Source organism: Bison bison, unplaced genomic scaffold (assembly GCF_000754665.1).
Source record: "Bison bison bison isolate TAMUID 2011002044 unplaced genomic scaffold, Bison_UMD1.0 scf7180017863823, whole genome shotgun sequence".
NCBI lineage: Eukaryota > Metazoa > Chordata > Mammalia > Artiodactyla > Bovidae > Bison > Bison bison.
Window position 1 is genome coordinate 186,927 of NW_011494395.1, and position 12,068 is coordinate 198,994.

At 53.1% G+C, this 12,068-nt stretch overlaps 2 protein-coding genes across 3 annotated transcripts in view; both read right to left on the reverse strand.

The window, feature by feature from the left end:
* The window catches only part of ARHGAP30 (Rho GTPase activating protein 30), a 15,232-nt gene extending 10,980 nt beyond the window's left edge, over nt 1-4,252 (reverse strand). The window contains exon 1 of the mRNA XM_010833699.1: nt 3,734-4,252. Coding sequence (XP_010832001.1) covers nt 3,734-3,902 — 169 coding nt within the window. The 5' untranslated portion in view covers nt 3,903-4,252. The remainder of the gene's footprint in view (nt 1-3,733) is intronic.
* Nucleotides 4,253-4,951: 699 nt separating this feature from the next.
* PVRL4 (poliovirus receptor-related 4) overlaps nt 4,952-12,068 on the reverse strand; it is a 16,595-nt gene continuing 9,478 nt past the window's right edge. The window contains exons 4-10 of one of the 2 annotated variants that reach the window (XM_010833657.1): nt 10,535-10,825; nt 9,327-9,447; nt 8,268-8,416; nt 7,888-8,044; nt 7,400-7,475; nt 7,023-7,097; nt 4,952-6,687 (exon numbers count right to left, since the gene is read on the reverse strand). In XM_010833657.1, coding sequence (XP_010831959.1) covers nt 6,463-6,687; nt 7,023-7,097; nt 7,400-7,475; nt 7,888-8,044; nt 8,268-8,416; nt 9,327-9,447; nt 10,535-10,825 — 1,094 coding nt within the window. In that variant the 3' untranslated portion in view covers nt 4,952-6,462. Of the gene's footprint in view, nt 6,688-6,955; nt 7,098-7,399; nt 7,476-7,887; nt 8,045-8,267; nt 8,417-9,326; nt 9,448-10,534; nt 10,826-12,068 lie in introns of both variants that reach the window. The other variant, XM_010833658.1, reaches the window with a different exon arrangement.

The window sequence follows — 12,068 nt, forward strand, 5'->3', positions numbered from 1 at the left end:
CTTCCCCAGTTACTGGACTGTAAGCCCCTTAAGGACAAGATCTAAGTGTGATCCATCTTGCTTTTCCTCATCTTATCTGTCATGGTGTCTCAATCATGGGAAAACCTCAAAAACCATGCGTTGAATCTCATCTCCACAAGTCCACAAAGGTATTTCTCTAAAGCACTTCCATGCTTGAAATCCTTTGCTACATATAGACTCTGCTCCACCCCAATCTTCAATGCTTAGCTTACAAACACAGAATAAAATAAAATCTTCTCAACAGGTATACTGCATAAGACCCTTCACAAACCAGATCCAACTGCCATCCAGCCTTACCAGTTCCAGCCAGCCCGGTCTCCGCATGCCGCCCCGCCCAGTAAATCCTATGGTCCAGCCCTTTGCTGTTCCTTGAACAAGCCTTGGTACCATCACTCATGTTTTCCCTTGCTTGGAATGCCTTCCTCTCTGTCTCTGCCCGGTGAATCCCTATGCATTCCTCAAAACACACCTCAGACATCACTTCCAGTTCTAAACTCTTTGCTGATACCTGTATTATAGTTCCCACGGTCCTTTGTTTATATCTGTACTATCGTGCTTATTGTACTTTGTTATGATTAGTATATTTTGTATCTATACCTTCTGACAAATAGTGACATCCTCCCCAGCATCTAGCACAGTGTTGAAACAGAGCAGGTGCTCAACAGATGTTTATTAAATTACTCAACGAATTAGTCAATGAATTGGAGATTTAATAGAGAATATTGCCTAAGACAAAACACTGGGTCCAATTAACTGAGATGCAGCAGAGAAAACCCTGTCTTGTGTGCATCAGAAAAAGATGTGCTTCTCCTAAGCCACCTATATTTTTCAGGTGGGCTTTATGAATTTTATATCTGATTATGTTTACTTCTTTAACTGTCAGGAAGCCCATATCTTGGAACCATATGGAACTACTTGAAATGCATTTCTGGGCACTGAGCTCACCCTACTTGTTTTCCCTTCACCTTAATTCCTTCAGTCATTTATTCTTTTTATTTGGCGTTTTGGAAGTCATCCATCCCAAGCTCATTGTGGAATTAAGTAAGTTAGAAATACAGACTGAAGAAAATAATAAATCCATCAAACACTATTTTAAACCCTTCTTGTATGACCTGGTGTCCACACCCTTTACCCTCGTGCACCCCAGAATGAGGACTTGGGTAGGAGAAGGAAAGCACCAAGGCTGCACAGTTTTTTTGAAGGCTGCAAAATTTAAGGAAGCACTCACTCTTAGGGTCATGCCAGAGCCAGCTGTGCACATAAATGATCTTGAGAGTGAATGCCTCCTTAAGAAAGAGGCACCTAGGGCACTTGCCTGGCCCTGAGCGTGAGAGCTTCCTTAAATTGTGCCCTCGTCACTTCTCTTGCCTCATCTTAGTCCTGGCCCTACAGTTCGACATCCATCGCTTCAGGATCTGGGCCCATTTGCCAGGGTCTCCCAACCTCAGGTTCCCAGCATTGAATGCTCCTCATTCAAGCTGTTGCTCTACTCTAATGCTACCCCAGCTCTTTTAGCCATCACTCTGTTAACTCATAATTGCTGTCACCTAAATCCCAAGCTCTTTTCACATGAACTGCAACGAAGTCAGGTCTTCCCCATCCTTCTCTGTTGATTTTTGAACCTCCAGAGGAGGCCTTGAAAGAAGACATCGAGAGCCTAAGGAGTCAAAGCCATAGAGGAAATGGGTCAAGGAGATGGGGGAAGAGATAATAGGATCAGAGTGATGGAGGAGTCAAGGAGACAGAGATAAGAGAAATAGGGTCAGAGATAAAAGACTCAGAGTTGGGGTGGTAGAGTCAAAGAGAGTCAAAGGGTGGGTCAGGGAGGACGGCCTGAAGCTTAGAAACCCGGAGAATCAGAAACCTGAGCAAGGTCTCAAAGAGTTAAAGTTTAGGAAAAGGAAGAACTCAACACACATAAGGGCTTAGGAAGGAAGAGACCTACCTGAGGCAAAGAGCTGGGAGAGGTTGCTGAAATGGAGCACAGCAGCAAGGATTTGGGAACCCAAGATAATCAGGATAAATTAACCAGAAACACAGCTTTCCATTGGCCTGGACTTTCACTTTTGCTGGGTCTTAGCTTAAAGAGAGAAGCGGTTATGGCTTCTCTCTATCCTTCAACTTTCCACCTGTCTGTGCTAGGAGGAGCTGGGGGAAGGGGAGAAGGCTGCTGCTGCTGCCCTGCTGCCTAAGATTCTCCTCTACCCTTGGATTCAGACATGGCTTTGGTGAAGGGCAGGAGGTGCTTCTCTCTCTCTCTCTTTGGGATTCATTAGGATCTGGACCCAGCAACCTGTCTGTCCCTTCCAGAGAACATGCCCTGCACCATCTGAGGCCAGGAAGGTTACAGGAGTGGGATCTGGGTTGGCTGTGGGGTCAGCGTTTCAACATGAGGTTGGCTTCAACATGGGGGTACAGGGAAGGACAGTGCCAGGATGAGGAGGCTGAACCGAGGGTTTGCAGAGAACTAGAAGAACATCAGCCCCAGCTAAAGCATGTGGCCCTCGGCCAAGAGCCATCTTTCTCAAGATTGTGATTCCTCTTGTCAGCCCTGCGCTGGCTGCTGGGCTCTGCCCCAAGAGAAGAGAAAGGTGCAGAGAAACCACTTCAGCTGTTGTACACCCTTCCTTGGGGCCCGGGTTTTCCCTTAAGCGAGGCCTGTGGGGATGGGGGCCTCTGGGGGAGGAGAAAAGGGGAAGGAGGCATCTGGAGACACAGGGGCGGGCCTAAGAGCAGGAAATGAGCTGGGACCCACCGTCACCCTGCCTCCACTGCAGGCAGCACAGCCCAGAGCAGAGAAGAGGACAAAGAGGAAATGACAGATTGGGGTGGGTTGGGGGGGGGAGGCAATAGAAATCGTGTCCTTCTTTGGGAGGAGCTCAAAGTACCAAAAAACAAGCTGGGCTGGGCAAGTCAGAATATATGCATTCAATTCCAAGTCAAATCAAGAAATGTTTCTGAGTGTCTACTCCACACCAAGCATAGTCGGGGGCCAGTGTTGTTCTGGCCCTGCTGGTTCCCAAGCCCCTCCGAGGCAATCCAGGGAAGGTGCTGTCCACAGGCAGTCCTCACACCCACCTTCCTTTGTACCCTCCACCCCCACCTTCAAACCAGGCTCAGGCCATCCCTCTTACTCTTCTGGTGTTCCCCATTTTAGCAGCTTCTCGCCTTACCCTCCACCTTGAACCTGCTTCTCCTTTGCACAGGGAGAACCAGAGAATCACAGAGACTGCGGGAGGGGACCACCCCTTCCCCACATCTTCACCTGTGGCCCAGCAAGGCTGCAAAGAGACCAGAGCCCCGTAACCTCTTCTCCTCCAACCAGGAAATCCCCATCCTTCCCATGTACCACCTCACCCTCTCCAGGGGCCCTTCTACGCCTTCTTTCATTCAGACCCAAGGACTGTCCATGCTCCTCAGCCACTCATTTCCTGACCCTGTCCCCTCAGCCTTCCTCTCCTGTCCCATAGCTGTCGTCTTCTCACTGCTACTTCTTCTCCCTCTCCCGGGTTTCCAGTCTTTCCATCCTCTCCTGTCAAGTGTCCTCATTCTCATCCCCAGGCTCTTCACCCCAGGCGGTCCCACGGAAGAGCGCCTCGGCCTTCTTCACCAAGCCACATTTCCTGCCCTGCCTACGCATCAGCCTCCTGGGGTGACCCCACGCCTCTGCCCCTTCTCCACGAGCTCCCAGAAAAACTGCTTCTGTACCCTCAAATTCGATCAGGCTGGAGAAGCCCCATGCCTCTCCATCCACCCAACAGCAGCTCCGGGCTAGCCTCCTTACCCTCCTGGCCTGAGTGCTGCAGGTGCTCCTGCAAGTCACACCCAAACACCCGCTCCTTTGAGCTGCCCTTCTTCTTTCCTTTCTGCCGAGACTTCATGGCCGGAGCCCCAGGGCCCTGGCCCAGCCACCTCGGTCCCCCAAGACCTTTGCCCTACTAGTCCCCCATGGGATCCCAAGCCAGCCTCTGGGTTTGGCCTGGCCCCAGGGGGGCAGGGCTCAGAACTGGGGGTGGAGAGTGGCCTGGGCAACGGGCAGCAGCTCCTGCCTCTGGGGCCCCGGCCACACGGAAGTAGCTGTGGAAGAGGAAGCTGCTAGGACCCCGGCAAGAAGCTGTGTCTCGTGGCCGGGACTGGCACTCGCCCTTCTCGCCCTGCTCAGCCCTGGGGCGGCAGGAAGCCGTGCAGCTCCTTAAACCCGCTTCCTGTTAGAGCATCTTTGCAACCACAGGGCTGGGGTGGGGGAGGTAGCTGACATTCACATCCTCACCCATTGCTGGGCTTCTGCTCATTGGTCAAGAGGAGGTGATGTCAGAGCCCTTCGGTGGGGTGGTAGCGCCTGGGGCACAAGCAGGTGACTGGCACTCTTAGAGACAAGAATCCTGGGGTCTGAGGTTGATACCCCAAAACTGCCTGGGAGCAGAGCAACGCAGGACTGTTCAGGACACACCAAGGAGGCAGGAGGCCCAGCCTCCGACTCTTACAGGCCTGCAGTGTCATTCGAGCTAGGCCTCAGTTTCCACACATATGAAAAAATGAAGAGTAGACTAAGATGACCTTTAAATCCTTCCAACTCTAATATCCTGTGGAACCCATCTGAGTTTTGGGTTCTTTGACCATAAACATTTTAAACTGCTTTTTACTTTCCAGGCCTGTTGTAGTAAGATTCCAGTAAAAGGTAAGATATAAAATACTGCCCAAGTGAATTACTGCCTATCCTGGAAGGGGTCTTCCTTTCCACTGTCCTACCTGGGGACTCTCAGAGATGGCTCAAGGTCTGGTGAAGACCATTCCTCTCCCCCTGTCCCTCCCAGTTGCAGGCATCCTAGCTCCTCCCCAACTTGGAAGCACAGGGAAGATGTGCTGAGACAGAAGAGTATTCACTATTCAGGATTTACACCATTCAGGGAGCAAGACAGGAACCAGAAAGAACAGGTTTTATCTGTTTATTTAAAAACAGAATATCATTTATGTACAACTATGCACATATTTACACAAAATGTACATACTAGAATTCCATTATCTTCAGGTTCCACATGCAAAGTCCTGGGTGGCTAGAGAGCAGGGGATGAGAGACCCTCCTTTGGTCAGAAATCCAGCAGAGTTCAGGCTGAACAGGGTTTGGCACTAAATCTAGGTATCCTGGTTGAATGTATTTGGATCAGGCAGGCAAAAAGGGACCTCATCTAATCCCAGCCCCCACCCAGCGAAACTGCTGGAAGAGCCCCAAGTTAGTGACCCGGAGACCCCTGGGGAAAAGGGGATATTCTTGCTGCCAGTAGCTCCTTCACCTCACTTGAACTCCCACCCTCCCTGGTTCTATTATCACTATTCTCTGTCCCCTACACCATGACTAAACCAGGAGCCCTTGTCACCAAGTCCTAGTGACCCCCTCACCACGGGACCACAAACACCTGTGCACGCAACTAAGAAACCATGAGCCTAGAGGAAGAGCCGAGGAACCGCTAGGGCCAAGGACCTTACTTGTCCTCCCGTTACCAGTAACTGTGGGGCACACGCGCCTCCAAACTCCATCAGATCTTAGTCTCCTTCCCAGAAGGCTGTCCAGACTAAGATGACTCAGAAGGAGCACCTTGAACCATAGGAATTAACCTCCCGGGGTCAGGCCGAGCAAGGTCTAGCTTTCCTGGATTCCTATGTAGGCTGATGACTCTTTAAGCAATCCTTGTAACGATAAACATCCAGATGAGTCCAAAGTTTTTTAAAAAGTCTTTTCTCTTAATGAGTTTGGGGCAATATTCCTTAAAGAAGCTCCCCTGTGCAGGCTTATTTACAGAAAATATGTACATGCAACAGGGCTAGAGACCACCAGAGGGCAGTTTGAGCTTCCGGCGAACCCCGGCCACCGCTTCACACTTGCCCCAGCGGGTCCCAAGTGGTGGGAGCCCTGCTCCCCAACTCAGGAGGCCAGATTCCAGCTCCAGCTATGCCCGCACACCTGGATCTGGCCAAAGTCTCCACCTCCCGCCTCGAACCTCTGCATCATTAATACTGCTCTGGGGTCTGAGGAAAACACCTGCATTTTACAGGCAAAGGTCCCACGGCCGCACGACACACAAGCCCATCCCCGTGACGTACCCCCCATATTGCCACCGAACTGGGTGACACACGTACCACAGCTCACTTGTGACAGCATGACGCACACCACGGGCACAGTCACCCCTGCACACACACGCAGCACACACTCAAACAAGGACACATGCACACACAGCGGCCTGCACACACTGTGGGAGGGACTCAACCAGCAGAGCCCTTCCATTTTCCAACGGAAGGACTGGAAGGACTGGAGATCAAGCAGTCAGTGGGATGGGGAGCATCTTCCTCAAGAAAAGAGTGTGTAGGGAGGCCCCCCTGGGGATGAGCTGAAGGCTTCCCTGTCAGCAGAGGGAGCCAGGCTTAGGGGACGGAGGCAAGCCTGGGTCAGACCAGATGCCCCCGCCCGTTGATGTAGATGCCATTGCCCGTGGGCTTGGCCCGCAGGGTCCCGTTCTCCTGAACAAAATGGTTCATGGCCTGCTTGATGCCTTCATCCCGATCCTCCTCCTCCTCTGCCCGCCCAGGGCCTGGAGACGGCAGCTCGGTCTGCGTTTCAATCTCCCTCACTGTGGTCAGCGTGGAGTAACTGCGGCCCTCCGGCTCTTCACTCTGGAGACCAAGGGCAGGGGGCGAGTCAGGAGCCTGGGCCGGGCGGCCACGCGTAAGGGGGCTGGCTGGGGCACAGTGGGGCCAGAGGTCAGGCACAAGCAGGGGTTACGGTTGCTCAGCGGCTCAGCGATGGACAGGAGTGAATGTTAGGTGTGGGGAAGGGGCAACTAGAGAACGAAGGCGTAAGGGCATAGCTGGGGGTGTGGGGGGAGGCAGGCGGGCAGCATGAGTCTCAGCAAGGGGGCTGGTGGAGGGGCTGCTGACGCACCACATCGGGGGCCGGGAGAGGGGCCTGAGCAGAGTGCTGGGGACACCGGTGGGGCCGGGGGCCTCACCATCACAGAGCAGCTACTGTTGTCCTTGAGACTATCAGGGTGGCCCTCGGCTCTCAGCCCTACACTCTCCTCCGGCTGCAGGGCCCGGACACGGGGAGGAGTCAGGACGGGGCTCAGGCGCCTCCCTAGTCACCTTCCCCCGCCCCACAGACATCCTCATTCCCCCACCCTGACCTTGAGCCCACCCTGACACCAGTGCTAACCATGGCTTCCCAGAGCGACCTCGAGGCCAGTGATGAAGAGGGCTTTCTAAGTGAGCCAGCAGACCCAAAGAAGCGCTGCTCACCCCGCCACTTCCCCCCAGTGCAACCCTCCTACGCTTCTGACCTGCAGAGGGGCCCCAGCCCCATGAACACCCGCGACCCTGGCACACACACCTGGTTTCTGGGATCCGAGTGATGGGAATGCAGCCTCCGGATGGAGTTCTCCCTGGTCAGGGTCAGCTCCTCCTCACTGGGAAGACACCCCCTCGTCAGGAGCTGAGGGTAGTGGTAGCCTCCCAAGGCCAACCTAGGCTGGCGGCGCCTCTATGAGCTGGGGCTGGAGGGTGTGGGCACTGGGCCGTCCCTGCAAGTGTGAGCGCGTGGCTGCAGGTGGCGGTGTGGCTGCAGAGTGTGTGTGCCTGGTGCCGTGTATGTGCCCGTGCGTGTGACACCCTCGCATGTGGATCTGCCCTCACTCGGGCAGCGTGGCTCCCCTCACCCAGCTGCGGTCCAGGCCCCCAGGTCTTTCTCACCTCCCAGGAGACTCTGCCTACCTCTGGTCCACAAGCTCCTCCTCTCGCTCCTCAGTCCTGGCCCACCTCCTGCTTGTCTCCTCTCTGCTCCCCGCTGACCTCACCCGCCCGGGAGGGGCCAGTACTCACTATTTCTGGGTCATCTGCTGGGCCTTGCGCCGATGGTATCGGGACATGAGCACCACGACCACCACGAGAAGGCAGAACAAGAGCGCGGCGATCACGCCCACCACCACCACGGAGGCCGACACGAGGTCCACCTGCTTCCCGGGGGCGTCCTCGGGGTCTGCTGGGGGCAGGCCGCGCTCTAAGGCAGACGTCCAGATCTCCGGCCCGCCCCACCCTGTCCGCTCGAGACACATCCCAGACCACCGCCTCAGCCTGACCTCTGAGAAATACACACAGTCCCGACCCCTCCAAATAAACACTCTCCCAGTTCACTCTGTCTTGCTTCCCGTTGACCCCACCAGGCCCCTGGCCCAGGTCCCAGCCTTTGCCCCCGTGCTTACCAAGAACATCCACCACCACCTGAGAATCCCTTGAGGAGAGTGCATTGCTGACACGGCAGACGTATGTGCCACTGTGCTCAGGGGTCAGTGTGGGGAAGCCCAGGGTGTCTCCTTCTGCTCGTACCCCACTGGGCAGAGGCCCGTCCAGCCTGGAGGACAGGGAAGCTGATGGGCGGGCTGAGGCTGCCACATCCAACGTGCCCAGGCAGCTCTCCACCTCCCTCCCCCATGACGTCACCCAGAGCCACCGGCTGTTCCCACGGTGCCCCTCCCTCCTCTAGGCAGGTCTAGGCAGAGGCCCCTTCTCCCTGCCGCCCAGCCTGACCTGGGCACCCCCACACGCACTCGGGGAAGATCCACACGCACACCATCTCACATGCTCCTGTGGGCATCACGTCACTCAGCACTGAGCACCAGGTCCACATGGCATAAAGTCCGTACGACAGGACTTTCCATTCCTATTTGGGCTCAGATGCACTTGGAAAAACGTGACTGCATGCCCCCATACCCCTGACATCGCATGGTAGGGTACATGAACAGAGCCCCAGGCACAAGGCCACATACATGGCTCATCCGCTCATATGTGAGCATGCCTGTCATGGGCTCACACACATGTTCCCCTGACCCCCTCCCTGATTCTCTGGACATCTCAGACCCTGGAAAAAAGCCAGGGAACTAGCAGAGATGGGAGGGTGCTTCTAAGGTGCTGGCAATGTGACAGCGGTTATAAAAGTGGTGCTTTAACAACAGTCACAGTCAGCTGTATCTTTTTGTCTTATCCACTTGAGGCACTTACATAAAAAGTGTTAACATTTAAATACTGTATTATATTCCATAATTTTAAAGTTAAGGGAAAAAGCCAAGCCCTTATTAGCTAACTCCCTACGCATCGCCATGTATCCCACACTCCCTGGTGTAATGTTTGGTGACCATGCGTATTCTTGTATTGGTCTGAACATGTGACCCAATTTATTTGGGTCTCAGAATATATTGCCCCAGTTTGTGATAAGTACGTGTTGTTCCCGAGGGAAGGATCCCAGTCTCAAGCTTGGCCCTTACCGTGTCCAGTTGTACGAGGGTGGGGGCTGCCCTTCACTCAAGCACTTGAGCATAGCCCCTTCTCTGCCAACCTGCCACAGCTTTCGGTCTTCAAGGCCCCTCACAGAGGCTTCCGCAAGGACTGGAATGAAAGGTGGGAGGAGAGAGAATGGGAGTGATGCTCTTCCTCGAAGACCCCCGGCCCCAGGCCTCACCCTGCCTGGAATGGCCTCTCCCTGCCCTTTCCTGTCCTTCCCATCTGTGGCCCAACCTAGCCCAGCCCCACTCTGCTGACAGCTCTGTCCCCTGAGTTCAGAGAGTCCACGCTGGTTTACCTGTGCAGCGAGCCTATACGTTCCTCTGCATAGCAGCGTGGCAACACCTTTTGAATCCCCTGTGGGCCCTAGCACAGTGCCAGTCACAGAACAGGTGCTCAGCAAAACCCCTCCCTGATTCTTCAAAGGTTTAACCATCCTCCTAGTTCCTTCATTTCTTTTTTATTTTCCCTGACTGTGCAGCACAGCTTGTGGGATCTTACTTTCCCAGATCAAGGATCAAACCCAGGTCCTCGGCAAGGAAATAGTGCAGTCCTAACCACTGGACCACCAGGGAATTTCCGGCTCGTTCATTTCTTTAACAAACATATGTTGAGGACCTACTTTGTGCCAAATGCTATGTTAGCATGAGTAGAAACCAGTACCATCCCTCACAGAGGCGTGAAGTCTAATGCCAGGAAAACAACATCTGCCATTGACCTGGCACCATCCATACACTAAGCGCCGTGTGAGAGGCTTTGCATTTGTGGTTTCTAATTCCCATCAGGACCCTGTAAAGTTGATATAATTACTCTCCTTCTGCTAACGAAGAAAATGAATCTTGACTGAGTAACAGCTGGTAAATAGCAGAACTAGGGTGCATTCCAAGTCCATCTGTCTTCAAATCCTAAACTATTTCACAAAATTCTTTCAATTCCATATTTATATCTGACCTCCCTGAAACCTGTAAAACAGGGCAAGCTCCTTTGTAAGCAGGAGGACTCTGAAGGTCAGGGAGTGATTTGCCAAGGTCATCTGGGATGGGCTCCAGGTGTTACACCTTGGACTGGTGCTCTCTTGGCCACACAGCATGCCCTGTAGGATCCAGGCTGGCCAGACTGGCGGGCCTCAGGGTCTCTCAGGATCTCACCCATCTTCCTGGAGCCCATGGGGGTGCCCTACCCAAGTACTCACAGGCCACTTGGAGGATGTGGGTGATCCGTTGGTCCTGGAGCAGGCCAGGGTGGGATACCACGCAGGTAAGTGGCTGTCCATTCATGCTGCGGCTGGGCACCAGATGGAATTCTGAAGTGACGGCAGCTGAGCGGGAGTGTGTGAAGGAGCGGTGGGATGCTGTGCCCTTGACTTCTGTGTCCCAGGTAACGCTGGGGGCCGGGCTGCCCTCTGCCGTGCAGGAGGCTGCCAGTGTCAGGCCCTGGCCCTCTTCTAGAGGCGGACCAGGATTCAGCGAGGGCAAGGGAGGCACTGCAGATAAGAGGAGGTGGAGATCATCATCTTCACAACCCCGGTTAGGAGGCCCCACCCCATCCCAGTTCAGTCTAGTTTTTTCTTCTTTTATATTATCAACAGAGATGTCAAATGAGTGGTAGAATTTCAACTGACTTTGTACCTTTCTCCACTGTTTGAATTATTTACAATGAGTATGGGTCATTTTTTTAATAAAAATAATGAGGTAATTTAAAAACTAACAAGATAACATCTATATTATAATAATAGTAATAGCCACTATTTTTAAAGCACTGACTATGTGCCCAGTACTGTGCGCAACACTTTACAAACGTTATTTCTTTTAATCCTGTCAACAAACATGAAGTATGTATTATTATCCTTATTTCATAGCTGAAGAAACTGAAGCTCAGGGAGGTTAAATGATTCAGTCCAGATCATTAGCTATGGGGTGGTGAAGCCAAGATTCACACTCAGGTTTTTTTACTATGGCTGGTATTACTAAATTTCATGTGGATAAAGGAAAGCTATGAAGGTCTTTATTTTTATCTTCATAACATTAACAGTTCAAGCCCAGAATGGAAAAGACTTGACTTGACCATAAGTCCAGGGCATCCGTTGACCATGAGAGTCCACAGTGCCAAGAGGTGGTTTACAAGGCAATTGTGGATCCCTGAAGGTCAGGATCAGGGAAGGCATGAGCCCCACTGGTCATGCACAGCCACTGTGGGCAGAGCTGGGCCTGTGTGTCCATGTCTAGGCCCAGTATTTTAAATGGAGCCCAGGAGGATGAGGGAGGCTCTGAATGAGTGTGTCTGGTAGAACTGTTGCAGAAACTAGTAAATTTAGCTTGAAGAAGAGATTTGAGTGAGGCATGACAGAGCTCCACATCTAGCGGAGAGGCTGTTTGTTGTGCAGAAGAGAGAAGGCTGTATCATCTCACTGCAGAGGGTGAGAGTAACCAAGAGGGAGATTTCAGGTCCATAGAAGGAAGACCAGCCTAATAAATGGATTCTTCCCCAAGGCTGATCAAGCCATATCAAGCTTTTGGGGTCACCTGAAAACAATCTCTGGATTGGGGTGGGGGTGGATGGGCTAAATGAAGCTCTCTCAGTCCCACAGGACCCCCCTCTTCCTGTTTCGACCCCACCCCATTCATCTCTGCATCCCCCTGCCTCTGGCTCTGCCCTCCAATACCCAGGGCCTGAGGTTCTGGCGTCTCTGGCAACTGGCCTCACTTACCCAAAACGCGGAGCCGCAG